The sequence below is a fragment of the Amblyraja radiata genome, chromosome 8 (genome assembly GCF_010909765.2).
Source record: "Amblyraja radiata isolate CabotCenter1 chromosome 8, sAmbRad1.1.pri, whole genome shotgun sequence".
NCBI lineage: Eukaryota > Metazoa > Chordata > Chondrichthyes > Rajiformes > Rajidae > Amblyraja > Amblyraja radiata.
Window position 1 is genome coordinate 72,361,778 of NC_045963.1, and position 27,029 is coordinate 72,388,806.

The window sequence follows — 27,029 nt, forward strand, 5'->3', positions numbered from 1 at the left end:
ATTAGAAATGAAGTGTTGGGCACGCCACATCTACCCACCCTATTTCCATAAGGTGAGCAGCAATAAATTGGGTCAGGAACTGTTCCCATTCCTTTGTGATCAGTAATTATAAGGTATAAAGTACGAGATGAAAAAGAGAGGGGAGGTTGAAATGTATCGGTCAACCATTCTTCAACACTCAGCATTGTGGATTAACTGAGGTAAACAGTTTAGTCCTCTTGTGCCTCTTGCTCAACACTTAGTAAACGTTACAGAGTTTGTCATGTGGCTACGTTCTTTAATTAGCTTATGCAAAGCTGTGAATGTTTTGCTGAATCCTGTAATTCTCTTTGCTGATCTAAGTTATTAATTGTAAGGACATAAGAAGTAGAAACAGGAGAAGGTCATTTGGCAGCCTGTGCCTTCCACAACATCACATTACATGTACATAGAATGTTGTGCATAGCACAGGAACAGACCCTTCAGCTCACAATCTTCATACTGAACATGATGCCAGGTTCAGGGATCAGGACTGAACAAGGGTCCTGACCCAAAGCATCCCCTATTCATGTTCTCTAGAGGTTCTGCTTGACCTGCTGAGTTATTCCAACACTTTGTGCCCTTTTTTATGATGCTAGGTTAAACTAATCTCCTCTGCCAGTATGTTAGGGAAGGAAGTGCATCCGTGGATAACAAGGGAAATCAGGGATAGTATCAAAACAAAAGATGAAGCATACAAATTAGCCAGAAAAAGCAGCCTACCAGAGGACTGGGAGAAATTCAGAGTCCAGCAGAGGAGGGCAAAGGGCTTAATTAGGAAAGGGGAAATAGATTATGAAAGAAAACTGGCAGGGAACATAAATACTGACTGCAAAAGCTTTTATAGATATGTGAAGAGAAAAAGATTAGTTAAAACAAATGTGGGTCCCTTGCAGTCAGAAACAGGTGAATTGATCATGAGGAACAAGGACATGGCGGACCAATTGAATAACTACTTTGGTTCTGTCTTCACTAAGGAAGATATAAATAATTTGCCGGAAATAGCAGGGGACCGGGGGTCAAATGAGATGGAGGAGCTGAGTGAAATCCAGGTTAGTCGGGAAGTGGTGTTAGGTAAATTGAATGGATTAAAGGCCGATAAATCCCCAGGGCCAGATAGGCTGCATCCCAGAGTGCTTAAGGAAGTAGCCCCAGAAATAGTGGATGCATTAGTGATAATTTTTGTAAACTCTTTAGATTCTGGAGTAGTTCCTGAGGATTGGAGGGTAGCTAATGTAACCCCACTTTTTAAAAAGGGAGGGAGAGAGAAAAGGGGGAATTACAGACCAGTTAGTATAACATCGGTGGTGGGGAAAACACTAGAGTCAGTTATTAAAGATGGGGTAGCAGCACATTTGGAAAGTGGTGAAATCATTGGACAAAGTCAGCATGAATTTATGAAATGTAAATCATGTCTGACGAATCTTATAGAATTTTTCGAGGATGTAACTAGTAGAGTGGATAAGGGGGAACCAGTGGATATCTCGACTTTCAGAAGGCTTTCGACAAGGTCCCACATAAGAGATTAGTATGCAAACTTAAAGCACACGGTATTGGGGGTTCAGTATTGATGTGGATAGAGAACTGGCTGGCAGACAGGAAGCAAAGAGTAGGAGTAAATGGGTCCTTTTCAGAATGGCAGGCAGTGACTAGTGGGATACCGCAAGGCTCAGTGCTGGGACCCCAGCTATTTACAATATATATTAATGATTTAGACGAGGGAAATGAATGCAACATCTCCAAGTTTGCGGATGACACAAAGCTGGGGGGCAGTGTTAGCTGTGAGGAGGATGCTAGGAGGCTGCAAGGTGACTTGGATAGGCTGGGTGAGTGGGCAAATGAATGGCAGATGCAGTATAATGTGGATAAATGTGAGGTTATCCACTTTGGTGGCAAGAACAAGAAAGTAGACTATTATCTGAATGGTGGCCGATTAGGAAATAGAAACATAGAAAATGGGTGCAGGAGTAGGTCATTCGGCCCTTCGAGCCTGCACTGCCATTCAATATGATCATGGCTAATCATCCAACTCAGTATCCAGTACCTGCCTTCTCTCCATACTCCCTGATCCCTTTAGCCACAAGGGCCACATGTCTCTCTTAAATACAGCCAATGAACTGGCCTCAACTACATTCTGTGGCAGAGAATTCCACAGATTCACCACTCTCTGTGTAAAAAAAGTTTTTCTCACCTAAAAGACTTCCCCCTTATCCTTAAACTGTGACCCCTTGTTCTGGACTACCCCAACATTGGGAACGATCTTCCTGCATCTAGCCTGTCCAACCCCTTAAGAATTTTATAAGTTTCTATAAGATCCCCTCTCAATCTCCTAAATTCTAGAGAGTATAAACCAAGTCTATCCAGTCTTTCTTCATAAGACAGTCCTGACATCCCCGGAATCAGTCTGGTGAACCTTCTCTGCACTCCCTCTATGGCAAGAATGTCTTTCCTCAGATTAGGAGACCATAACTGTACCCAATACTCCAGGTGTGGTCGCACCAAGACCCTGTACAACTGCAGTAGAACCTCCCTGCCCACTTTCAATGACAATAAATTGCAAGTATATACTTCCTTAGTAGTATAATGACAATGTTTCACATGTGGTCTACAATTAGAGCAGGTTTTTCAGGTCTTATATTCAAATCTTCAAATCAACATATTGCAACATTAAAACACTAGGGCTCAGTGGGTTGAGCAGCATCTGCGGAGGTGGGGAGAGGGGTGACGGCGCGAGAGGGGAGGAGGAGGAATTGTTAACATTTTGGGTCGAGATCCTGCATCAGGACAGAGAATGGAAAGGGAAGATAGCCAGTAGAAAGAAGAGGGAGGGATGGGCAAGGTATGACACAGGGGCAAGAGGAGGTGATTGATGGCCCAATTAAGGGTGAATGATAATTGCCACATGGAGCCAAGTGGGGGAAGTTAAGGGGTGGGAGAACAGTGTTGGTGATGCAGGGTCCTGACCCAAAACGTTAGCAATGGCTTCCCCTCCACAGAAGTTGTTCGACTGGTGGTTTGTTTTTTTGCTGTCAATCTCAGTATTGGCAGCCACTGATGTCTCCCAAACCAGTATTAATTGCCTCCGGAATTGCTTGTTCTACCTGCGTGTCAGCTTTCAGTAATTCATAATTGACACATGGGTCCCACATGAACCGGCATGTTTTGGGTGGAAGATTGCAACCATCACGTGGTCCGCACTGTTTCGACGAATGCAATTAACCCGGCGTGCACAATCAAATAAGATCAAATAGCACAATTTGTCCTTCAACTTTAGGCTGTGCACGCCATACTCAAGAAGAAGACCAGCATGTTTCAAACTTACATCATTTAAAGTTTCAATCTCCTTTGCATTTTTTCCACAGCGACACTGCCGTGTAACATCAGCAATGTGAATAATTTGCATCTAAACCCATTGTCCAAGTCTTGATGTAAATTGTGCACAGCACTGAACTCTGTGATACCCCACTTTTGTTTAACTCCAGCTCTTTTTTTTTTTTTTTAATCTCTTCATCACTTCACAATCCACCACAGTGTACTGCACATGTATTGCAGACTAATTTCGCTTAATGATCTTTGATGATATCCAATTGAAGGCCTTGTTGCACCACCCATGATTCATTCTTCCCCAGACTGCCACAATCGCAAAAACCTTCAACATGATTTTTTTTGTTGAGTTTAGTTTATTGTCACGTGTACCGAGGTACATTTAAAAGCTTTTAATTACATGCTAACCAGTCAACGGAAAGACAATACATTACAATCGAGCCATCCACAGTGTACAGATACATGATAATTGAAATAACGTGAAAAACCTTTAGTGCAAGAGGGTCTCCATTGAGGTAGATAGTCATTCAGGACTGCCCTCTGGTTGTAGTAGAATGGTTCAGTTGCCTGATAACTGCTAGGAAGAAACTGTCTCCAGTTACTTTTGTTTATATTTCTGATTCTCCCCTCTCCTACAAGAAGGGTCCTGACCCAATATGTCGCATATCTATGTCCTCCAAAGATGCTGCCTGACCCGCTGAGATACTTAAGCAATTTGTGGGGGGGGGGGGGGTTTGTGATCTGTAGTTCCTTGTGTCTCCATTTTTGATATATCCAACTGCGTAAATAGATTAAATGGCATTAATCTCAAATGGCTATTTATTTGATCTCCCTGGGAGCTCATTGGGGCTATGTTAAGGAGTATAGGAAGGAACTGCAGATACTGGTTTATACTGATGATAGACACAAAATGCTGAAGTAACTCAACGGGTCAGGCGATCTCTGGAGAAAAGGAATAGGGGAGGTTTTGTGTCGGAACGGAGACTTCAGCAGTCTGAAGAAGGATTTGACCAGCTGCTGCCTGACCCGCTGAGTTACTTCAGCATTTTGTGTTTACCTTGGGGCGATGGTACTTTAGTCAAATATTTATGACAGAACCTCAATGTTAGGGTGTGGGCTTGCAATGTGTTACATTCAGCTGATATGCTTGGCTGGACGGGGCTAAATTCCAACAAAAATTAATAGAATTACGAGGAAGAGGTTTTTGAACTTTCTGTTGACTTTCCTACTGAGATTGGCAATACATGTTCCAATCTTGGTGATAAACCAGGAAAGAAAACCCTTGCTGAGTCAACAGAAGTGATGCATAACATCTCACTCTGAGGAACTGGTAGTATGGTTTGGTGAAGCAAGTTTTACTTCCTCAGTACAGCACAGTGCTGCTCTTTTTAATTTCTTATTTAAAAAAATAGTGTCTCTCGAGTATAGATTTTACGGGCTATTTTATTTTTCCACAATGCTTATGCACATCTGATGGTGAAAGAAGATTTAGTACGGGTGTCAGGGGTTATGGGGAGAAGGCGGGAGAATGGGATTAGGAGGAAGAGATAGATCGGCCATGATTGAATGGACTTAATGAGCTGAGTGGCCTATTTATGCTCCTATCACTTATGAACACGAACCTTTGAGGGATTGGCATTATATTTTGATGAATCTATCTATGACTAAATGCCTTTATAAAACAAAGGCAAAATTTGGCAACTTAAATATCTGAAATAATATTAGAAAATGCTTGAAAACATAGCTATACAACATCACGTGGAAGGCAGACGTCCCCCTTCTGCTCAATATGCAAACATATTCAATAAAGTACATCTTCAAACTCCTTGTAGTGGATGCTATCAGCTCCAAAAAATTGCAATAGATATTTTGTTGTTGTCAGAAGATAAGCAATGGGAGCCACGAGAAAGATGCGAACAAACTCTAAATGCATCTGAGTCCATGCAGGGAAAACACAGCACTGATTAAAGATTAGCAACAGAAAGAATTTCAAGTCATGTGGTTATGGGATTAGAACAGTGCTGAAACAACTTTGTTCACTACATCAAATGTTTTACTGTTAGAGGCCATTTTCAGCTGGAATTATAGTTTAAGAATACCTTTTTTTTTTGCAGGTTTTTTGTTTTTTCAAATAATATGGGGCCTATATGAAGCATTTAATGAAAAGAAAACGAGTCCTTGGCTGTTAAAATATTACTGTGCGGTGTGGAAGCACTCTGAGATATATTGATAGGCGTAGAGTCATACAGCACAGATATAGTACCTGCGGCCAAAGTTGTCCATGCCGACCAAGATGCCCCATCTAAGCTAGTCCCATTTGCGTGCGTTTGGCCCATCTCCCTCCAAATATTTCTTATCCATGTACCTGTACAAATGCATGAGGATACTTCATTCAACTCCCTGTCTTTTCTCAGGCAAATTCAAGCATTTCTTCCACCCATTTATCCCAGTGGATCTTGGGCCAGGAACATCGCAGGAACAGTTTCCCTTCTGATATCAGGCTTCTGAACAGTCCTTCCATAAACTAAGGTACTGTCTGAATCACTCTATCCCATTGCAGACTTTGGACTTTGTCTATGGAACTGTAACGCTACAATGCTGAGAACTATATTCTGCACTCTATATCTACACCTTTGCTCTACCTATTGTACTTGACTTTGGCTTGATTGTACTTAAGTATAGTATTATCTGATTTGATTTAATAGTATGCAAAATAAAGCTTTTCATAAGTTAGAGGAGAAGAATTAGGCCATTCGGCCCATCGAGCATACTCTGCCATTCAATCATGGCTGATCTACCTTTCCCTCTCAACCCCTTTATCCTGCCTCCTTTCCAGAGATGCTGCAGTCGCCACTGAGTTATTCCAGCATTTTGTGTCTATCTTCTTTTCACTGTACCTCGGTAGACGTAACAGTAATAAACCTAGACTAAACACTTTTCCGAGTCTTCTGAGCTCACTATTTTCCTGTGTCAATATATCTAATAGAAACTTACTGCATGTTGGTGTCAAACAGAAAATGTATATTCTCATTAAATATGTAATAATTGCTGGGCAAACATCCTGTGTTTGTCTGTGTGCGTTTGTAACAGCAGAGTTATCATGGGGATATAAACAGATCTTACAATTTACTGTATATTGCTAATCTAGGGGCTCCTCAAATATAAAGTCATTTTTTCTCCCACAGCATCATGTCTGCAAATGAACATTTATCAAGTAACCCGTCAGAATGCAATAGTGTACTGGATTTACCAGCTACATTTAGCTTAGCAGTTGAAGATGGTCGGTTAATGTCTGATGAAGATACTGATGGATGTACTTCCGAGTCAACTGTTGATCCTTTATTCTCAATGAAACCTACAATAAATACAGGTATGCAGCAGGAAATTTTAATAAATGCCTTCACCAACATTGCAAATTCTACAAAAGACAAAGTTTTATAGAAAAAATGTACAATGATTAGTAAGGGTGCCATGGGGTTATGGGGTGAAGACAGGAGAATGAGGTTGAGAGTGAAAGACCGATCATCCATGATTGAATAGAAACATAGAAATTAGGTGCAGGAGTAGGCCATTCGGCCCTTCGAGCGTGCACCGTCATTCAATATGATCATGGCTGATCATCCAACTCAGTATCCTGTACCTGCCTTCTCTCCATACCCCTGATCCCTTTAGCCACAAGGGCCACATCTAACTCCCTCTTAAATAAAGCCAATGAACTGGCCTCAACTACCGTCTGTGACAGAGAATTCCAGAGATTCACCACTCTCTGTGTGAAAAATGTTTTTCTCATCTCGGTCCTAAAAGATTTCCCCCTAATCCTTAAACTGTGACCCCTTGTTCTGCACTTCCCCAACATCGGGAACAATCTTCCTGCATCTAGCCAGTCCAACCCTTAAGAATTTTGTAAGTTTCTATAAGATCCCCCTCAATCTTCTAAATTCTAACGAGTGCAAGCCGAGTCTATCCAGTCTTTCTTCATTTGAAAGTCCTGACATCCCAGGAATCAGTCTGGTGAACCTTCTCTGTACTCCCTCTATAGCAAGAATGTCAGAGTAGACTTGATGGGCCATATGGCTTAATTCTGCTCCTAGTACTTATGAACATCGTATTGTTTATTGCCATATTGTTTATGGGTTGGAAAGACAGTTTAGCTTTTGAGAAGATTTCATCCTTTGAGAAATACGCTGGAAAATTCTAAATTAAAGCCAAATGTCTTGTTCACCTCAAAAAAATGAAAATGCAGCAGTACCGGAAGTACAACAGTGTTTACTCTTAATTTCATTTTCGGTACGGATATTGTGACAGACATGCATCTGACAGGCACAAACCACAAAAATGCCAACATAGTTAATGGTGAGAAAGACTTTATAGCACTTTTGAATTCATCTAGAAATATCCAAAGCTTTCTCACTGTAGCTTTCTCACTGTGAAGGATCTCAACTTATGTATATGATTCCACGAATTTTTGACTGTCGGTTTAGCAAGAAGACCTTTCCATGTTTAAGTCCTGTCTTGTCTGAAGAAAGCTTCCTTATTGCCAAGGATTGGTAACTGCTTATTTAGCCGGGAGTGCATTCCATGTTCAATCAAGGCTAGTTCCGACACGAAACGTAACCAATTTTGAAACGTAATCTGTGGAATTATTTGCCACAGTAGGCTGTGGAGGCCGTCAGTTGATATTTTTATGGCAGAGATAGATAGATTCTTGATTAGTACAGGTGTCAGAGGTTATGGGGAGAAGGCAGGAGAATAGTGTTAGGAAGGAAAGATAGATCAGCCATGATTGAATGGCGGAGTAGATTTGATGGGCCGTATGGCCTAATTCTACTCCTATTCCTAATGACCTATCCATGTTCTCCAGAGATGCTGCCTGACCCGCTGAGTTACTCCAGCACGTTTTGTCTTTCTTCGGTGTAAAACAGCATTTGCAGTTCCTTCCTACACACTCAATCATGACTTGCCAGAAAATCGGTGGTGGACCTGGAGATAAATTGGGAAATGTTAATCTACAAGTTGCTGCTGATGTCCTTGTACATTAGTCATTGTCAAGAGCATTTATTTGTCATATATACTGACAACAGTATAATGAAATAACTAAACAAAACCAAATTCTTACTTGCTGCAGTCTAACGGGTAAACACACAGATAATATATAATAATCAAAAATACAATAAAACTAACTAACTAACCATAATAGTGCAAAAAACAAAGTAGTGTAACCAGTCCAAAGAAGACACAATCCAAAGAAGATCATAACTGTTTAGGTTAGTGTTGTGTAGTGTACAAGAGCTTGATGGTTACTGGGAAGGCTCTCTTCTCGAGACTAATGGCTAAAAACAAACATTCAGGTGCGGCAAGTTATGAAGAAACCGAAGATATACAGAAACATAGAAAATAGGTGCAGGAGTAGGCCATTCAACCCTTCGAGCCAGCACTGCCATTCAATATGATGATGGCTGATCATTCAAAATCAGTACCCCGTCCCTGCTTTCTCTCCTTATCCCTTGATTCCATTCGCCCTAAGAGCTAAATCTAACTCTCGCTTGAATATATCCAGTGAATTGACCTCCACTGCCTTCTCAGGCAGAGAATTCCACAGGTTCATAACTATGGGATAAGGATATCATCCTTACTATCAATCATTTTGAATGTAGCAGCATTTACAGAGCTTTGGTGAGGCTATACCTGGAATACTGTTTGTAGTTTTGGTCTCTTGTGACAAAACAAAAACATAGAGGGGGAGGAGAGAGGGAGAAGGGGAGGAGGAGGGAACAGAGAAATGCATAGTCTATACATAGACTAGAGTATAGACGTAGAGGCTTTAGAGCAGGGGTTGGCAACCTTGTTCTGCATTGGGGCCAGGGCCCATGTCTCTGAGCGGATGGCGGGCCACATCTATCGCCATAGTGTGACACCTGGTGTTGTTTTTCGCATTCGTTTTCACGTGTTTTTCAATTCGTTTTCGGCAGTTCCCAGGTCGGCTCGCCTGCCCCAGGACTGGCTGAAGCGCCCAGGTCATCTGCATGGCCCAGGACGAGCTGCATTTTCCAGATCAGCTCGCGTCCCCGGGACTGGCTGCAGTTCCCAGGTCGCGAAAATGAATTGGAAAAAAAACACGCCTGCGGGCTGGATGATTTCGGGTTACGGGCCGGATGTAGCCCGTGGGCCGTAGATTGCCGACCCCTGCTATAAAGAGTGTGCAGTGAAGGTAGATTGGGATGATGCCTCTGACATATGAGTATAGATTGAATTGACTAGTCCTCAGTCGTGAAAGTTTAGAAGAATGAGACTACGTATCAATGAAATGTGCGAGGGAATATAGATATCATGATATTACGTCCAGCTGCAGGGAGTAAAATCTCAGGATCGGGGTGGGGAGGGCATCTAAAAATGTAAAAAACTAAAATGGGAGCAACGTCTTCAATCAATAGGTTGTGAGGGTGTGGAATTCTCAGCCGCTGAATGCCGCTGAGGCTAAGTCAGTGAATGTATTTAAGAAAGAGATAGATAGACTTGTAGGCACAGGAGAAAATGGAGATGCTCAAAGGACTGGTTGTTATATTCCTGCTCCTTTTCCTATGACTCTAACAGCTGCAGCAATTCATGTAGGAGATGTAGGCACTCAACAGCGATGCTGACCTTACCAGAGATGCCAAATCTCCAAAAAGTGAATTAAAACAATTGGTTAATTACTGCACTGCCAGCCTGCTTTTACTCATCATCAACTCTTGGAAGATACCATAGACAATGCTGCCAAGAGGACCTTGCCAATAACCTGCAGCCTGATGCTCACTTTGGATTCTGCAAGGATCAATTAGCTCTAGTCCTGGTTCAAATTTCAGAGCGGAGGTGACGGATGCTAGCGTAAGACATATGATCACGTGTGTTCCAAGAAGAAGACCACCGTGGTGAAGCAGGCAGAGGATGTTGGCTGGCCAGCAGATGGAGCGGCACAATGGCTGAGAAAGCGGAGCAAGGCTGCAGCCAGGGCAGACCAGCCGTCGTTGACTCCCAACAGTCAAGGGCCGTGTGGTGACTGTCCCTGCACCAGTATCCCCACATTAAAAGATGTTGCTCACAGGTGTCCACCTGAAGGGACGTAGCTCTTGCAAAGTCTCTGATTCCAGGAACGGCCTCTTTAACCATGTCAAGACCCACATAAATCACCGGTCAGGCGGACCATCATACTCGACTTTGTGATTGCAGATTTGGTGATGATGATAGATAACCCTAGAAATATTAGTGGTGGAAAGAAAACAATGGAAGAACTTCACTAGCCACTCTTAAAGCTTCCTATAAAAATTGCTCTGATTTGCCCAGATCTCAGTCGTCTTGAATTTAACAATGTTCAGAAGTAAAACTCATAGCTGTTATAATCGAGTACAGCAGCATAGCTGAACTGAAGGTTATAACCAAGTGATATTTGTATTGAAATTAGTCAGAAAGAACTGTGTTCTAATCCCATACTTTCCTATCTCAGTAGATTTTTCTAATTTACATTGCAGGTATTATACTTTGACACATAATGCTGGGGTAACTCAGCGGGACAGGCAGCATCTCTGGAGAGAAGGAATGGGTGACGTCTCGGGTCGAGACCCTTCTTCAGACTTTTGTTGAGGGTGTGGATCTGGCGTCAAAAATATTTGTTGAGAGTGTAGATCTGGCGTCGAAAAAACCTTTCCAGCATTTTGTGTCTACCTTCGATTTAAACCAGCATCTGCAGTTCTTACCTACACATATTATACTTTCACAACTTTGAATACTTTGAATCGCCTAAGGCGTCTTTAGCTAATAGAGAGAAGGGTGTGTTTGTCGTTCTTAATATAGCTACTAGTTTCCAATGTTTGGAATAAACATTATTTTCCTTGGGTGTTCTTGAATCAATGTTAAAGAAAATGCACAGTGATAAAAGAGAAAATTTCTGAAGTTAAAGATAGCTACATTATCACAAGTACAAATGGGGCAGCCAACTGGGTCCTGGCCCTGAGTCTTATGCAGTTTATTTCTGAGCTTTTGAAAAGTTAAGCATGGAAAAAAACACTAACGTTTAATTTTATTCCTCGAGTCTTGTTTCTAAGCTTCCCTTTCACACCAGGCTTCTTTGATTGTTAGCTGATCCCATAAGTGTGTATTTTTCATGCCAAAACGTCTACTGCCAATATCAACAGACTATTTCCCCGTAAAGTTCCTCACGCCCACACCCTGTCCTGTCCTTACAAGGCGTGTTCCTGCAGAAGAAAGATAAAGAAGCCGTTGAATAACGATCAGGAGCTACAGTAGAACATAATATCATAAGAAGTAGGAGCTGGGGTAAGTTATTCAGCCCCTCAAGCTCTCTTTGTCATTCACAGCATCTTCAATCTCAATGCCATTTTCCTGACATATCCCCACAACCCTTAATTCCTTTAAAGCTAAGACTTCAATTGATTTTTGTTTTGAATGGAATCAATGATTGAGCTTCCGACGTCATTCTGGAGCATAGAATTACAAAGATCCACCCAACTCTGAATGAATCCGAAGTGGATAGGGGAGAACCAGTGGATGTGGTGTATCTGGACTTCCAGAAGGCTTTCGACAAGGTCCCACATAAGAGATTAGTATACAAACTTAAAGCACACGGCATTGGGGGTTCAGTATTGATGTGGATAGAGAACTGGCTGGAAAACAGGAAGCAAAGAGTAGGAGTAAACGGGTCCTTTTCACAATGGCAGGCAGTGACTAGTGGGGTACTGCAAGGCTCAGTGCTGGGACCCCAGCTATTTACAATATATATTAATGATCTGGATGAGGGAATTGAAGGCAATATCTCCAAGTTTGCGGATGACACTAAGCTGGGGGGCAGTGTTAGCTGTGAGGAGGATGCTAGGAGACTACAAGGTGAATTGGATAGGCTGGGTGAGTGGGCAAATGTTTGGCAGATGCAGTATAATGTGGATAAATGTGAGGTTATCCATTTTGGTGGCAAAAACAGGAAAGCAGACTATTATCTAAATGGTGGCCGACTAGGAAAAGGGGAGATGCAGCGAGACCTGGGTGTCATGGTACACCAGTCATTGAAAGTAGGCATGCAGGTGCAGCAGGCAGTGAAGAAAGCGAATGGTATGTTAGCTTTCATAGCAAAAGGATTTGAGTATAGGAGCAGGGAGGTTCTACTGCAGTTGTACAGGGTCTTGGTGAGACCACACCTGGAGTATTGCGTACAGTTTTGGTCTCCAAATCTGAGGAAGGACATTATTGCCATAGAGGGAGTGCAGAGAAGGTTCACCAGACTGATTCCTGGGATGTCAGGACTGTCTTATGAAGAAAGACTGGATAGACTTGGTTTATACTCTCTAGAATTTAGGAGATTGAGGGGGGATCTTATAGAAACTTACAAATTTCTTAAGGGGTTGGACAGGCTAGATGCAGGAAGATTGCTCCCGATGTTGGGGAAGTCCAGGACAAGGGGTCACAGCTTAAGGATAAGGGGGAAATCCTTTAAAACCGAGATGAGAAGAACTTTTTTTACACAGAGAGTGGTGAATCTCTGGAACTCTCTGCCACAGAGGGTAGTCGAGGCCAGTTCATTGGCTATATTTAAGAGGGAGTTAGATGTGGCCCTTGTGGCTAAGGGGATCAGAGGGTATGGAGAGAAGGCAGGTACGGGATACTGAGTTGGATGATCAGCCATGATCAAATTGAATGGCGGTGCAGGCTCGAAGGGCCGAATGGCCTACTCCTGCACCTAATTTCTATGTTTCTATCCATGTTCGCCAGAGATGCTGCCTGACCCGCTGAGTTACTCCAGCACTTTGTGTCTCTCTTTGGTATAAGATAGCATCTGCAGTTTCTCCCCCCCCCCCCCCCCCCCCCACTGGCCAGCAATATTGGAATTAGTGGAGAGGTGGAATATTGCGTTGGGGGTACAGTGAAAAGCATTTGTTGCGTGCTTGTTGCCTACTCCTGCACCTAATTTCTATGTTTCTAAGGATCCCGACCCAAAAACATCACCTATCCAGGGACCTCATCTAGACTCTTCATCCTGGGGAAAACATACTCCTGGCATTGTACCCTGTAAAACATGAAGAACTTTGTATGCTTCTGTCTGACGCTGTGTTTTAATCATTACTCTTTTGCCCAAATCCTAGTTTAATAAAGGCCACAAACATTAATTTATCTAATTAGCTGATAGTTCTTCCAATGAAGCTCAGAAATACATTATGCTTTACTGCAATGCTTCACCATGGTCCAGCCAACCATCAAAAGTCCCATTTAATGTTTTCATATAAGAATAATTAACTTATGTGAAGACTAGCCTCTGTATTGTAACCTTTCTTTGTTATTATAAAGATTTATTTTCTACCAGACAATTGATTATAATTCGTCAAAGGACAAAGTGCTGGAGTAACTCAGCAGGTCAGTGAGCATCTCTGGAGAACTTGGGTAGGTGACATTTCGGGTCGAGACCCTTCTTCAGCCAGAAGTACAGTCTCAACGCAAAATGTCACCAATCTATGTTGGCCAGAGGGGCTGTCTGACTTGCTGAGTTACTCCACCACTTTCCCTTGTAACCGCAGGAAATGCTACACTTGTCACTTTACCTCCTCCCTTGACTCCATTCAAGGATCCAAGTAGTCTTTCCAGTGTGGCGGAGGTTTACCTGCACCTTCTCCAACCTCATCTGTTGCATCCGCTGCTCTAGGTGTCAGCTGCTCTACATCGGTGAGACCAAGCGTAGGCTTGGCGATCGCCTCGCCCAACACCTCCGCTCGGTTCGCAATAACTAACATGATCTCCCGGTGGCTCAGCACTTCAACTCCCCCTCCCATTCCGAATCTGACCTTTCTGTCCTGGGCCTCCTCCATGGCCAGAGTGAGGCCCACCGTAAATTGGAGGAGCAGCACCTTATATCTCGCTTGAGCAGTTTACACCCCAGCGGTATGAATATTGAATTCTCCAATTTCAGGTAGTACCTGCTTTCTCCTCCCCTTCCCAGCTCTCCCTCAGCCCACTGTCTCTGCCTCTTCCTTTCTTCTTCCCGCTCCCCCACCCTCACATCAGTCTGAAGATGGGTCTCAACCCGAAACGTCACCTATTTCCTTCGTTCCATAGATGCTGCCTCACCCGCTGAGTTTCTCCAGCATTTTTGTCTACCTTCGATTTTCCAGCATCTGCAGTTCCTTCTTAAACATGCTGAGTTACTCTAATATTTTCTGTCCTTTTGTGTACTAACCATCATCTGCAGTTCTTTGTTTCTACTGATTATAATTCCTCACATTTGAGTTGCCTTTAACTTAATTTGGGCAATGATAAAAGTGGCTTGTAGCCGGCACATCAGTCCATGGTTCCCTATTTCAGTAAGCTTATCACTCAATGACATTAGACACAAGGAACTGCACACGCTGGTTTACAGAAAAAGACACATCGTGCTGGAGTAACACAGCAGGTCAGGCAGCATTCTGGAGGACATGGCTAGGTGACATTTTTTTAATACAATTATACAATTATTTATTGTCATTTGAACCTCAATGAAGTTCAAACAAAATTTGGTTGGGTCCCTTTAGACTTTTATTGAATGGCTAGAGCAAAGTGTATTTCTGTTCCTTTTATCGGTTACGAACAGTTAAGTTATTCTTGTGCTGTCACTAGATCTGTTACCAACATAGAAAGGATATGTCATAACCCCACATGCAGGGTGGATTAAAGGATTAATGTTTTATTTAATGCTTTTGGAAGCCCTGCTTGAATTTTGAGTGAAAAAAAGACACAAAGTGCTGGATTAACTCATCATCAGGCATCAAGTAGTCAAAACCATACTACCGGTGTGGAACAGCTCTGTCACAATGGTCCTGTACCACCTTGCTCAAACAGTTCACACAGTGAACAGAAGTGTCAGGTAACTGCTGGTGGCAGGCAGAGTGAAACTTCCTCTGTATCTCTGGAGAACATGGATAGGGGACGTCGCCGAAAGCTGGAAGAGAGGCAGGACAAACTCTGCTGGGTGATAGAAGAAGACTGAAGAAGGGTTTCGGCCCGAAACTTTGCCTATTTCCTTCGCTCCATAGGAGCTGTATGGGAATTTCATTTCACTGTGCCATCTGGCACATGTGATGAATAAATCTATCTTGTATCTTGTATGCTGCTGCACCCGCTGAGTTTCTCCAGCATTTTTGTGTACCTTCTGCTGGGTGATAAATTGATAGGGTAGGGGGGGGGGGGGGGGGGGGGGCGTTGATAGGCAAATGGTGGACAAAGGCCAGAGTTGAAAAGACAGAAGGTGTGAGACGAACGGATTGAAGAGTTGCAAATTGTGAAGCTAGAGAAGGAATGTGTGGAGGGGGAGGGGGAGGGGGAGGGAAGAAATAGGTATGAGTCCTGGTGGGGCACAATGGAATTTGGGGGCGGTAGATTCAGGGAGGAAGAATGGAGAGGGGGAGGGCTTTGTAGTGACCTAAAATTGGAGATTTCAATGGTCGTACCATTGAGTTGTTAGTTACGTAAGTGGAATAAGATGTATTGTTCCTCCATTTTAGGTGTGGCTTCACTCTGGCAGTGGAGGAGGCTTAGGACAGAATGGTCAGTTTGGGAATGGTAAAAGGGGTTAAAAAGCCAATCGGAAGATCCCATAGATAGACACAAAAGGCTGGAGTAATTCAGCGGGTCAGACAGCATCTATGGAGAAAAGGAATAGGTGACATTTCGGGTCTGAAGAAGGGTCTCGACCCGAAAAGTCACCTTTTCTTTTTCTTCAGAGATGCTGCCTGACCCGCTGAGTTACTCCAGCTTTTTGTGTCTATCTTCGGTTTAAACCATCATCTGCAGTTCCATCCTACACAGGAAATCACATAGGCCTTGGTGGACTGTGTGCTAGTGTTTGGTGAAACAGTCGCTGAGTCTGTGCATGGTCACGCCGATGTACAGGATGCAACATCGGGAACACCGGATGCTGTAGATGAAGTTAGCGGAGGTGCATGTAATCCTCTGTCTCACTTGGAAAGACTGCTGGGGAACCTGGATGCGGGCAAGGGAGGGGGTACAGAGATAGGTGTTACATCTCTCCCATACTTCACTGCCACCCCCTCCACCCCCACTACAATCAGTCTGGGGTGTCGAAAGGGATAGTGGAGGATTGAGTTAAAGGGAAAGGGTTTCTTAAATGTGTGAGCGTAGAGACAGAGGTGTGTAAAATGAGGGTAGAAGCAATAGGTAGCAAGGTGAAAAGTAAAAGTGGCAGGCAGACAAAACCAGGGCAAAAATCAAAAAGGGCCACTTTTCAACATAATTGTATAAGGGGTAAGAGTGTTGTAAAAACAAGCCTGAAGGCTTTGTGTCTCAATGCAAGGAGCATTCGTAATAAGGTGGATGAGTTGAATGTGCAGATAGCTATTAATGACTATGATATAGTTGGGATCACGGAGACATGGCTCCAGGGTGACCAAGGCTGGGAGCTGAACATCCAGGTATATTCAATATTCAGGAGGGATAGAGAGAAAGGAAAAGGAGGTGGGGTAGCGTTGCTGATTAGAGAGGAGATTAACGCAATGGAAAGGAAGGACATTAGTTTGGAGGATGTGGAATCGGTATGGGTAGAGCTGCGAAACACTAAGGGGCAGAAAACGATGGTGGGTGTTGTGTACAGGCCACCTAACAGTAGTAGTGAAGTTGGAGATGGTATCAAACAGGAAATTAGAAATGCGTGCGACAAAGGCAAAACCGTTATAATGGGTGACTTCAATCTACATATAGATTGGGTGAATCAAATTGGCAGGGGTGCTGAGGAAGAGGATTTCTTGGAATGTATGCGGGATAGCTATCTAAATCAACATGTAGAGGAACCAACGAGAGAGCAGGCTATTTTAGACTGGGTATTGAGTAACGAGGAAGGGTTAGTTAGCAGTCTTGTTGTACGTGCCCCCTTGGGCAAGAGTGACCATAATATGGTTGAGTTCTTCATTAGGATGGAGAGTGACATTGTTAATTCAGAAACAATGGTTCTGAACTTAAAGAAAGGTAAATTTGAGGGTATGAGACGTGAATTGGCCAAGATTGACTGACAATTAATTCTAAAAGGGTTGACGGTGGATATGCAATGGAAGACATTTACAGACTGCATGGATGAACTACAAAAATTGTTCATCCCAGTTTGGCAAAAGAATAAATCAGGGAAGGTAGTACATCCGTGGATAACAAGGGAAATCAGGGATAGTATCAAAGCGAAGGATGATGCGTACAAATTAGCCAGAAAAAGCAGCATACCGGAGGACTGGGAGAAATTCAGAGACCAGCAGAGGAGGACAAAGGGCTTAATTAGGAAAGGAAAAATAGATTATGAAAGAAAACTGGCAGGGAACATAAAAACTGACTGCAAAAGTTTTTATAGATATGTGAAAAGAAAGAGATTAGTTAAAACAAATGTAGGTCCCTCAGTCAGAAACAGGTGAGTTGATCATGGGGAACAAGGATATGGCGGACCAATTGAATAACTACTTTGGTTCCGTCTTCACTAAGGAAGACATAAATAATCTGCCGGAAATATCAGGGGACCGCGGGTCAAAGGAGTTGGAGGAATTGAGTGAAATCCAGGTTAGCCGGGAAGTGGTGTTGGGTAAATTGAATGGATTAAAGGCCGATAAATCCCCAGGGCCAGATAGGCTGCATCCCAGAGTACTTAAGGAAGTAGCTCCAGAAATAGTGGATGCATTAGTAATAATCTTTCAAAACTCTTTAGATTCTGGAGTAGTTCCTGAGAATTGGCGGGTAGCAAACGTAACCCCACTTTTTAAGAAGGGAGGGAGAGAGAAAACGAGGAATTACAGACCAGTTAGTCTAACATCGGTAGTGGGGAAACTGCTAGAGTCAGTTATTAAAGATGGGATAGCAGCACATTTGGAAAGTGGTGAAATCATTGGACAAAGTCAGCATGGATTTACAAAAGGTAAATCATGTCTGACGAATCTTATAGAATTTTTCGAGGATGTAACTAGTAGCGTGGATAGGGGAGAACCAGTGGATGTGGTGTATCTGGATTTCCAGAAGGCTTTCGACAAGGTCCCACATAAGAGATTAGTATACAAACTTAAAGCACACGGCATTGGGGGTTCAGTATTGATGTGGATAGAGAACTGGCTGGCAAACAGTAAGCAAAGAGTAGGAGTAAACGGGTCCTTTTCACAATGGCAGGCAGTGACTAGTGGGGTACCGCAAGGCTCAGTGCTGGGACCCCAGCTATTTACAATAGGAGACTGCAAGGTGACTTGGATAGGCTGGGTGAGTGGGCAAATGTTTGGCAGATGCAGTATAATGTGGATAAATGTGAGGTTATCCATTTTGGTGGCAAAAACAGGAAAGCAGACTATTATCTAAATGGTGGCCGACTAGGAAAAGGGGAGATGCAGCGAGACCTGTGTGTCATGGTACACCAGTCATTGAAAGTAGGCATGCAGGTGCAGCAGGCAGTGAAGAAAGCGAATGGTATGTTAGCTTTCATAGCAAAAGGATTTGAGTATAGGAGCAGGGAGGTTCTACTGCAGTTGTACAGGGTCTTGGTGAGACCACACCTGGAGTATTGCGTACAGTTTTGGTCTCCAAATCTGAGGAAGGACATTATTGCCATAGAGGGAGTGCAGAGACGGTTCACCAGACTGATTCCGGGGATGTCAGGACTGTCTTATGAAGAAAGACTAGATAGACTTGGTTAATACTCTCTAGAATTTAGAAGATTGAGAGGGGATCTTATAGAAACTTATAAAATTCTTAAGGGGTTGGACAGGCTAGATGCAGGAAGTTTGCTCCCGATGTTGGGGAAGTCCAGGACAAGGGGTCACAGCTTAAGGATAAGGGGGAAATCCTTTAAAACCGAGATGAGAATAACTTTTTTTCACACAGAGAGTGGCGAATCTCTGGAACTCTCTGCCACAGAGGGTAGTCAAGACCAGTTCATTGGCTATATTTAAGAGGGAGTTAGATGTGGCCTTTGTGGCTAAGGGGATCAGAGGGTATGGAGAGAAGGCAGGTACGGGATACTGAGTTGGATGATCAGCCATGATCATATTGAATGGCGGTGCAGGCTCGAAGGGCCGAATGGCCTACTCCTGCACCTAATTTCTATGTTTCTATCCATGTTCGCCAGAGATGCTGCCTGACCCGCTGAGTTACTCCAGCACTTTGTGTCTCTCTTTGGTATAAGCTAGCATCTGCAGTTTCCCCCCGCCCCCACAGGCCAGCAATATTGGAATTAGTGGAGAGGTGGAATATTGCGTTGGGGGTACAGTGAAAAGCATTTGTTGCGTGCTAACCAGTCAGCGGAAAGACAATACATGATTACAATCCGGCCATCAACAGTGCACAGATACATGACAAAGGGAATAATGTTAAGTGCAAGATAAAGTCCGATTAAAGATAGTCCGATGGGACTCCAATGTTTAACTTGACATTGTGTTCAGTTCAGCACAGACATTGGGGACTGAAGGGCCTGTTCCTGTGCTGTGCTGTTCTATGTTCTTTGTACAATCTTGATGAGTTTTGGGTGAGTCTATGAGGCTCTCTTGTACACAGTCTTGAGAGCACAGCTAGAACTATAACCACAGAAAGACATTGTGAAACCTGCCTACCTTCTTGAATATTCTCCTGTATAATCATCGATTGGCTACCTGCCAACTTATAAGAAGGGCAAAAACGAAACACCTCCCCCAACTGATAAACATAATGGAGTCCAAATATCTGCTTCATTGCCATGACATGTCCTTGGCACATCTAGTAAAGATATGTCAGAGGAGCGGGAACAACTGCAAGTGAAAAGTGTTGAGTATGCAGTAGAGTTATTACACTTTGGAGATCACCACTAATAAATGCCTGTAATTTGGTTCTGATAATTTGGAAGCCTGGGTGTTTGATTCCGGTTTTGTGATCCTCATTAGAATGGATTTGAACATGACTCATGAACTCAGCCATCTGCTGCTTTAATCTGCTCTTCCATACGGGCAGTGTTCTCCCGACCCCAGCAGAGTCTTTATTTACATGTCTACTTGGGATAACGAAATCAGTCCGATTCGTAAGCGCGTCAGAGGTTACGGTGAGAAGGCAGGAGAATGGGGTTGAGAGGGAAAAATAGATCGGCCATGATGGAATGGCGGAGTAGACTCAATGGGCCGAATGGCCTAATTAGGCAAGGGCTTGGCTCGTTGCCACAGCACCGAACATCTGGAGAGGTTGCCGCAGAGCCCGGTCCATGCCAGTGGAGGGAGTTGGACCAAAGGCTGGTAAGCGCACTGGCAGTGGGAGGCAGTTATATAGTTATACAGTTCAATAAGATCTTGCGAGGGCTTGAGCTAAAGCCGAGAGGTTGAGCAGTCCATGACTTTATTCCGTGGAGTACGGGAGTCTGAGCAATGACCTTAAAGGGGTAATTAAAATTAGGTGAAGCCCAGATCGGATGAATACACATCATTCTATTTCCCCCAGTATTGGGGAATATATAACTTGAAGGGACAGGTTTAAAGTAAGAGAGGAAAGGTTTAATAAGAACCTAAGGGACAACGTTTTCGCACAGAGGGGTGGTGGGTAAATGCAATATACTACTGATTATCAGAGGAAATAGCATATTCCATATACCCACCACCCTCTGTTAAAACGTTGTTCCTCAGGTTCCTATTAAATCTTTCCGCTCTTATCAGAGGAAGTAGTTGATGCAGTATTTAAAAGTCATTTGGACAGGCACGTGGATGTGAAAGGTTTGGAGCGGTACGAGCCAAAACCGAAACTAGGACTCGCTTTGGTGGGGCATCTTCGTCAGCATGGATGTTAGGATGAAGTACCTGTTTCTATGTTTGATGTCCTCATGAGACTCTAATTTTGGAATCAGTGCTGCGTGTGATGACTCTTTGAAAGATCTTTAATTTGATCTGGTTGGGCAAGATACCAAAAGACATCCAATACTTAAAGAACATTCTAAAATAGCTGTACCTTTTTAGTGGAAATTGGAACTGGGTTGAGTGTCGACTTTCATGGTTGGGAACTTGATTTTCATTAACATAGTCATAGAGTCTTACAGCATGGAATCAGGCCTTTGGCCCAACTTGCCCACATCAGCCAACATGACCCATCTACTCTCGTCCCACCTGCCTGCGATTGGCCCATATCCCTCTAAATCTGTCCTATCTATGTACCTTTCTAAATGTTTCTTAAAACGTTGCGACAGTACCTGACTCAACAACCTCCTCTGGCAGCTCGTTCCATACGCCTACCACCCTTTGTGTGAAAGATTTACCCCTGGAGCAGATATTGGAAGGGAATGTTTCTTTGCTGCCAAATAAACTCCTCTTGACAACCTGAAGATGCGTGGAAAATGACAGCAACAGCATGCGAGTAGAAAAAATATAACATCACCTTATGGGCGGATTCAGTCTTTTTCAAGATCTCACCTGTGAATTATTTCGGAGAGCCAACATATATAACTTTAAATTGCTGTCCTGGTATGCACCTATTTTGATTATATAATTAGCATTATTTTGCCATTAAAAATAATACGGTGTACAGATCACTGCAGTATAGCAGTCACGAGAACCATGCAAGAAAAGGTCATGCATTTCTGAAACAGTCAGGCTTATGAAACTGCTTATAATTATGGACTAGCGATCATATCACATTTCCTAGCGATTCCTCATCAACGAGACATGCATACTAACTCGTGACAAACACAAAAACAATTCCGTGCTACTCTAGGACCCCTCGACACAGTTAACAAGGAGGAGTGTTTCAGCACAGCAAATTCAGTTCCTTCCATCCAGTGATGCCGCCTGTCCCGCTGAGTTACTCCAGCATTTTGTGTCTATCTTCAGTTCCTCAAATTTGACTTCCAAAATAAAAATCTGAATAATGGAGGGATATGGATTGCTGCAGGCACAGGAGATTAGCTTAGTTTAGTTCATTTTAGATTATAGTCACGTGTACCGAGGTACAGTGAAAAGCATTTGTTGCGTGCTAACCAGTCAGCGGAAAGACAATACATGATTACAATCCGGCCATCAATAGTGCACAGATATGTGACAAGGGGAATAATGTTAAGTGCAAGATAAAGTCCGATTAAAGATAGTCCGAGGGTCTCCAATGTTTAACTTGACATTGTGTTCAGTTCAGCACAGACATTGTGGACTGAAGGGACTGTTCCTGTGCTGTGCTGTTCTATGTTCTTTGTACAATCTTGATGGGTTTTGGGTGAGTCTATGAGGCTCTCTTGCACACAGTTTTGAGAGCACAGCTAGAACTATAACCACAGAAAGACATTGTGAAACCTGCCTACCTTCTTGAATATTCTCCTGTATAATCATCGATTGGCTACCTGCCAACTTATAAGAACGACAAAAACGAAACACCTCTCCCAACTGATAAACATAATGGAGTCCAAATATCTGCGTCATTGCCATGACATGTCTTTGGCACATCTAGTAAAGATATGTCAGAGGAGCGGGAACAACTGCAAGTGAAACGTGTTGAGTTTGCAGCAGAGTTATTACACTTTGGAGATCATCGCTGATAAATGCCTGTAATTTGGTTCTGATCATTTGGAAGCCTGGGTGTTTGATTCCGGTTTTGTGATCTTCATTAGAATGGATTTGAACATGACTCATGAACACAGCCATCTGCTGTTTTAATCTGCTCTTCCATACGGGCAGTGCTCTCCCGACCCCAGCAGAGTCTTTATTTACATATCTACGGGATAACAAAATCAGTCCGATTCGTGAGCGCGTCAGAGGTTACGGTGAGAAGGCAGGAGAATGGGGTTGAGAGGGAAAAATAGATCGGCCATGATGGAATGGCGGAGTAGACTCAATGGGCCGAATGGCCTAATTAGGCACGGGCTTGGACCGTGCCACAGTACCGAACATCTGGAGAGGTTGCCGCAGAGCCCGGCCCATGCCAGTGGAGGGAGTTGGACCAAAGGCTGGTAAGCACACTGGCAGTGGGAGGCAGTGCAAGGTCCTGCAGCAGACTGGGACTCGATCCAGGGGCCCAACGAGCCGAAGCTGTACCCCAACCACGGGTCCGGCTCGCCCACCGCGGGACCAAGAACTTGCTCAGAGAAGGATGGCACCGAGCCCGGCTACCGCTCGCCCTGTGGACAGGGATTCGGAGAGGAGGTAGAGGTCGACGGCGATGGCGGCGGATGCTGGACAAAGGACCAGGCAAGAAGAACCAGTGAGGGGGGTCTTAGCTACTGCGCCCTCATGGTTGGCTGTGGAAGGCACCCACTGGGGAACAAGGGCTGAAGAGGGCCAGGCATGGAGTGGGACATGGGTTCGCGGGACGACAGAAATAGAGGCGTCGGCTGAAATGGGCCCTTGTGGCCAGCTGTAAAATGGCGCCAAAATAGCGCCTCTTGAATCTGGACTCAGTGGGCCGCTCTGTACATTTTGTACTGACTGGGAGTGGGGGGATGGGGATTGTGCTCATGTATGGGGATTCCCTTGCTGAACTGTCTGCAAAAAATGTATTCCATTGTACCCAGTACACGTGACAATAAAGAAACCATTGAAGCATTGACGTCTTATGGTCTAACCTGGGAATGTGTTGCAAAGTTGCCCCAGGTCAGCCACTGACGCAACCGGTTCTCACCCACCATAGAGGCTGAGCAACTTATTTCCTCAATATAAACAGGAGTTCTGTTCTACCAACAGGAAAGATTAAGCTTTGTCTGCCCCAGTTAGACCCATCTTTGTCTATTCAGCCCATCACAGCAAATATTACATCCTTGCAAGAAACATGGTTTGGTGGATAAAACTTTCCTGAGTCACGCTGTTGTCAGTTTAGGTCTCATTTATGAGCAGACAATTAAGACTGCTTTCGATTGAGTATGACTTGGAGCTATTTTGGATGGGGTGCTAAACTTGGACTGTACGTGCCTTATCAGGCGGGTGAGATATCTTATGGCATTATTTCAAAGGTCTTATGCCAGTATTTCAAAGAAGAATTGAGGATTCTCTCTAACATATGTGTCTCTTTTCTAACACCACTGAAACGGATAACTTGGCCCTTACTTCATTGATCTTTCTGGATCTTGCCATGGGCTAAATATTTAATTGTTAGTAAGTTTATCAGGCGCCACAAATAAAGGTAATGGGTCTTAAGAAGCAGCACAGTGGTGCAGCACAATGGTAGAGTTGCTAGCTCACAGCACCAGAGACCTCGTTTCGATCCTGACCTTGGGTGCTGTCTGTGTGGAGTTTGCACGTTCTCCCATGTCTGCGTGGATTCCATCCAGGCACTCCAGTTTCCTCCCACATCTCAAAGATGTGCGGGTATTTAGGTTAATTGGCCTCTGAAATTGCCCCTCGTATAACTGCCTCCCACTGCTAGTGCGCTTACCAGCAATGAAAGAGCGGGATAACATAGAACATGTTTTCAGGGTTGATCGATGGCCGATGGGCCGAAGGGCCTGTTCCAATGCTGTATCTCTAAAACGAAGCCATTTACTCAGCATGGAGCCATTTGCTGAATTTTAACACCAGGTTTGCATGTGCTAGCTTCTGGAAGACCTTTCTGTAATCTGTATCAATAACTTTAATGTCTCACTGAGTTTCTTGATTTAAGAAGGTAACTGTAGGGCTGTGTTTCTGAAGCGCTGGTGATCCAAACATGTTTATCATTAGAAAGATAACAAAGCTAATATATTTAATGACAGTCTGTAAATATATAGAAAGTATCAATGACCCTTTTAGCTGAGTTATCTAGGATCATATATCTACAGTTATTTATAGAAGTAAAATGATTCACATATGTCAAAAGGACATCGTCGTGATTGTATAACAAGCTCAATCGTCCTTCACTTGAAAGACTAACGTTTCAACTTTCCAGCGAGAAGTTCCACGAAGCAATTTGTCTCCATTCCTTTTAAGATTGGAAATATTTTCTAAACCAGACCAGAATAGATTGAGTCTGAAGAAGGGTCACTCATTTCTTCTCTCCAGAGATGCTGCCTGTCCCGCTGAGAGACTCCATCAGTTTGTGTCTATCTGCAGAATACATTGTTGGAGTGAATGGGACATTGATTGGTGCTGTGGGAATGGAGAAATCAGATGGTTCCTCTATTAGTTTGAAGGTAAACATGTACAATAAAGAATACACATGCATATTTGTATTAACATTCAAATTACTATTAAAAATATCTCCCATATCACAAGACAAATTCCAAAGTCTAAATGCAATTGTGGCAAAATTAATGATTGGCTAAACTATGCACTGATGAAGAAAGTAAGAGCTGTTCCAAATAGAACAATGCTTTTCACTGCACCAGAACCAAACCATTTTACTGTTATTTAGGTGCTAGTGTATCTAATTTCTTCCTCCCTTGTAGAATGTGGAAAATGTGTGGTAATATAATGTAAAATATTGCAGATGCCAAAAGTCTGAATTAAAAACAGAAAATCCTGCAAATGTTCAGTATTGATGTGGATAGAGAACTGGCTGGCAGACAGGAAGAAAAGAGTAGGAGTAAACGGGTCCTTTTCACGATGGCAGGCAGTGACTAGTGGGGTACCGCAAGGCTCAGTGCTGGGACCCCAGCTATTTACGATATATATTAATGATTTGGACGAGGGAATTGAATGCAACATCTCCAAGTTTGCGGATGACACGAAGCTGGGGGGCAGTGTTAGCTGTGAGGAGGATGCTAGGAGGCTGCAAGGTGACTTGGATAGGCTGGGTGAGTGGGCAAATGCATGGCAGATGCAGTATAATGTGGATAAATGTGAGGTTATCCACTTTGGTGGCAAAAACAGGAAAGTAGACTATTATCTGAATGGTGGCCGATTAGGAAAGGGGGAGATGCAACGAGACCTGGGTGTCATGGTACACCAGTCATTAAAAGTAGGCATGCAGGTGCAGCAGGCAGTGAAGAAGGCGAATGGTATGTTAGCATTCATAGCAAAAGGATTTGAGTATAGGAGCAGGGAGGTTCTACTGCAGTTGTACAGGGTCTTGGTGAGACCACACCTGGAGTATTGTGTACAGTTTTGGTCTCCTAATCTGAGGAAAGACATTCTTGCCATAGAGGGAGTACAGAGAAGGTTCACCAGACTGATTCCTAGGATGTCAGGACTTTCATATGAAGAAAGACTGGATAGACTCGGTTTGTACTCGCTAGAATTTAGAAGATTGAGGGGGGATCTTATAGAAACTTACAAAATTCTTAAGGAGTTGGACAGGCTAGATGCAGGAAGATTGTTTCCGATGTTGGGGAAGTCCAGAACAAGGGGTCACAGTTTAAGGATAAGGGGGAAATCTTTTAGGACCGAGATGAGGAAAACATTTTTCACACAGAGAGTGGTGAATCTGTGGAATTCTCTGCCACAGAAGGTAGTTGAGGCCAGTTCGTTGGCTATATTTAAGAGGCAGTTAGATGTGGCCTTTGTGGCTAAAGGGATCAGGGGGTATGGAGAGAAGGCAGGTTCAGGGTACTGATTGTGGATGATCAGCCATGATCATATTGAATGGCGGTGCAGGCTCGAAGGGCCGAATGGCCTACTCCTGTACCTATTTTCTATGTTTCTATGTCTATGTTTCATAAGTCAAGCAGTTGTTGTAGAGCAGCAGAGCCCGAGGGCTCTGCCACTGTAAGGCAGCAACTCTACCGCTGTATCACCGTGCCGACCAAATAAATGAATTTATTCGTTTGAAGAAGTTCAGCATTAAGCAAAAATCAAAGTGTTGGAAGA

General features: G+C 43.5%; 1 protein-coding gene across 1 annotated transcript in view; it reads left to right on the forward strand.

Moving 5' to 3' along the window:
• The window catches only part of shld1 (shieldin complex subunit 1), a 76,909-nt gene that overhangs the window by 3,191 nt on the left and 46,689 nt on the right, over window positions 1–27,029 (forward strand). Inside the window, exon 2 of the mRNA XM_033026221.1 lies at window positions 6,528–6,712. Coding sequence (XP_032882112.1) covers window positions 6,532–6,712 — 181 coding nt within the window. The 5' untranslated portion in view covers window positions 6,528–6,531. The remainder of the gene's footprint in view (window positions 1–6,527; window positions 6,713–27,029) is intronic.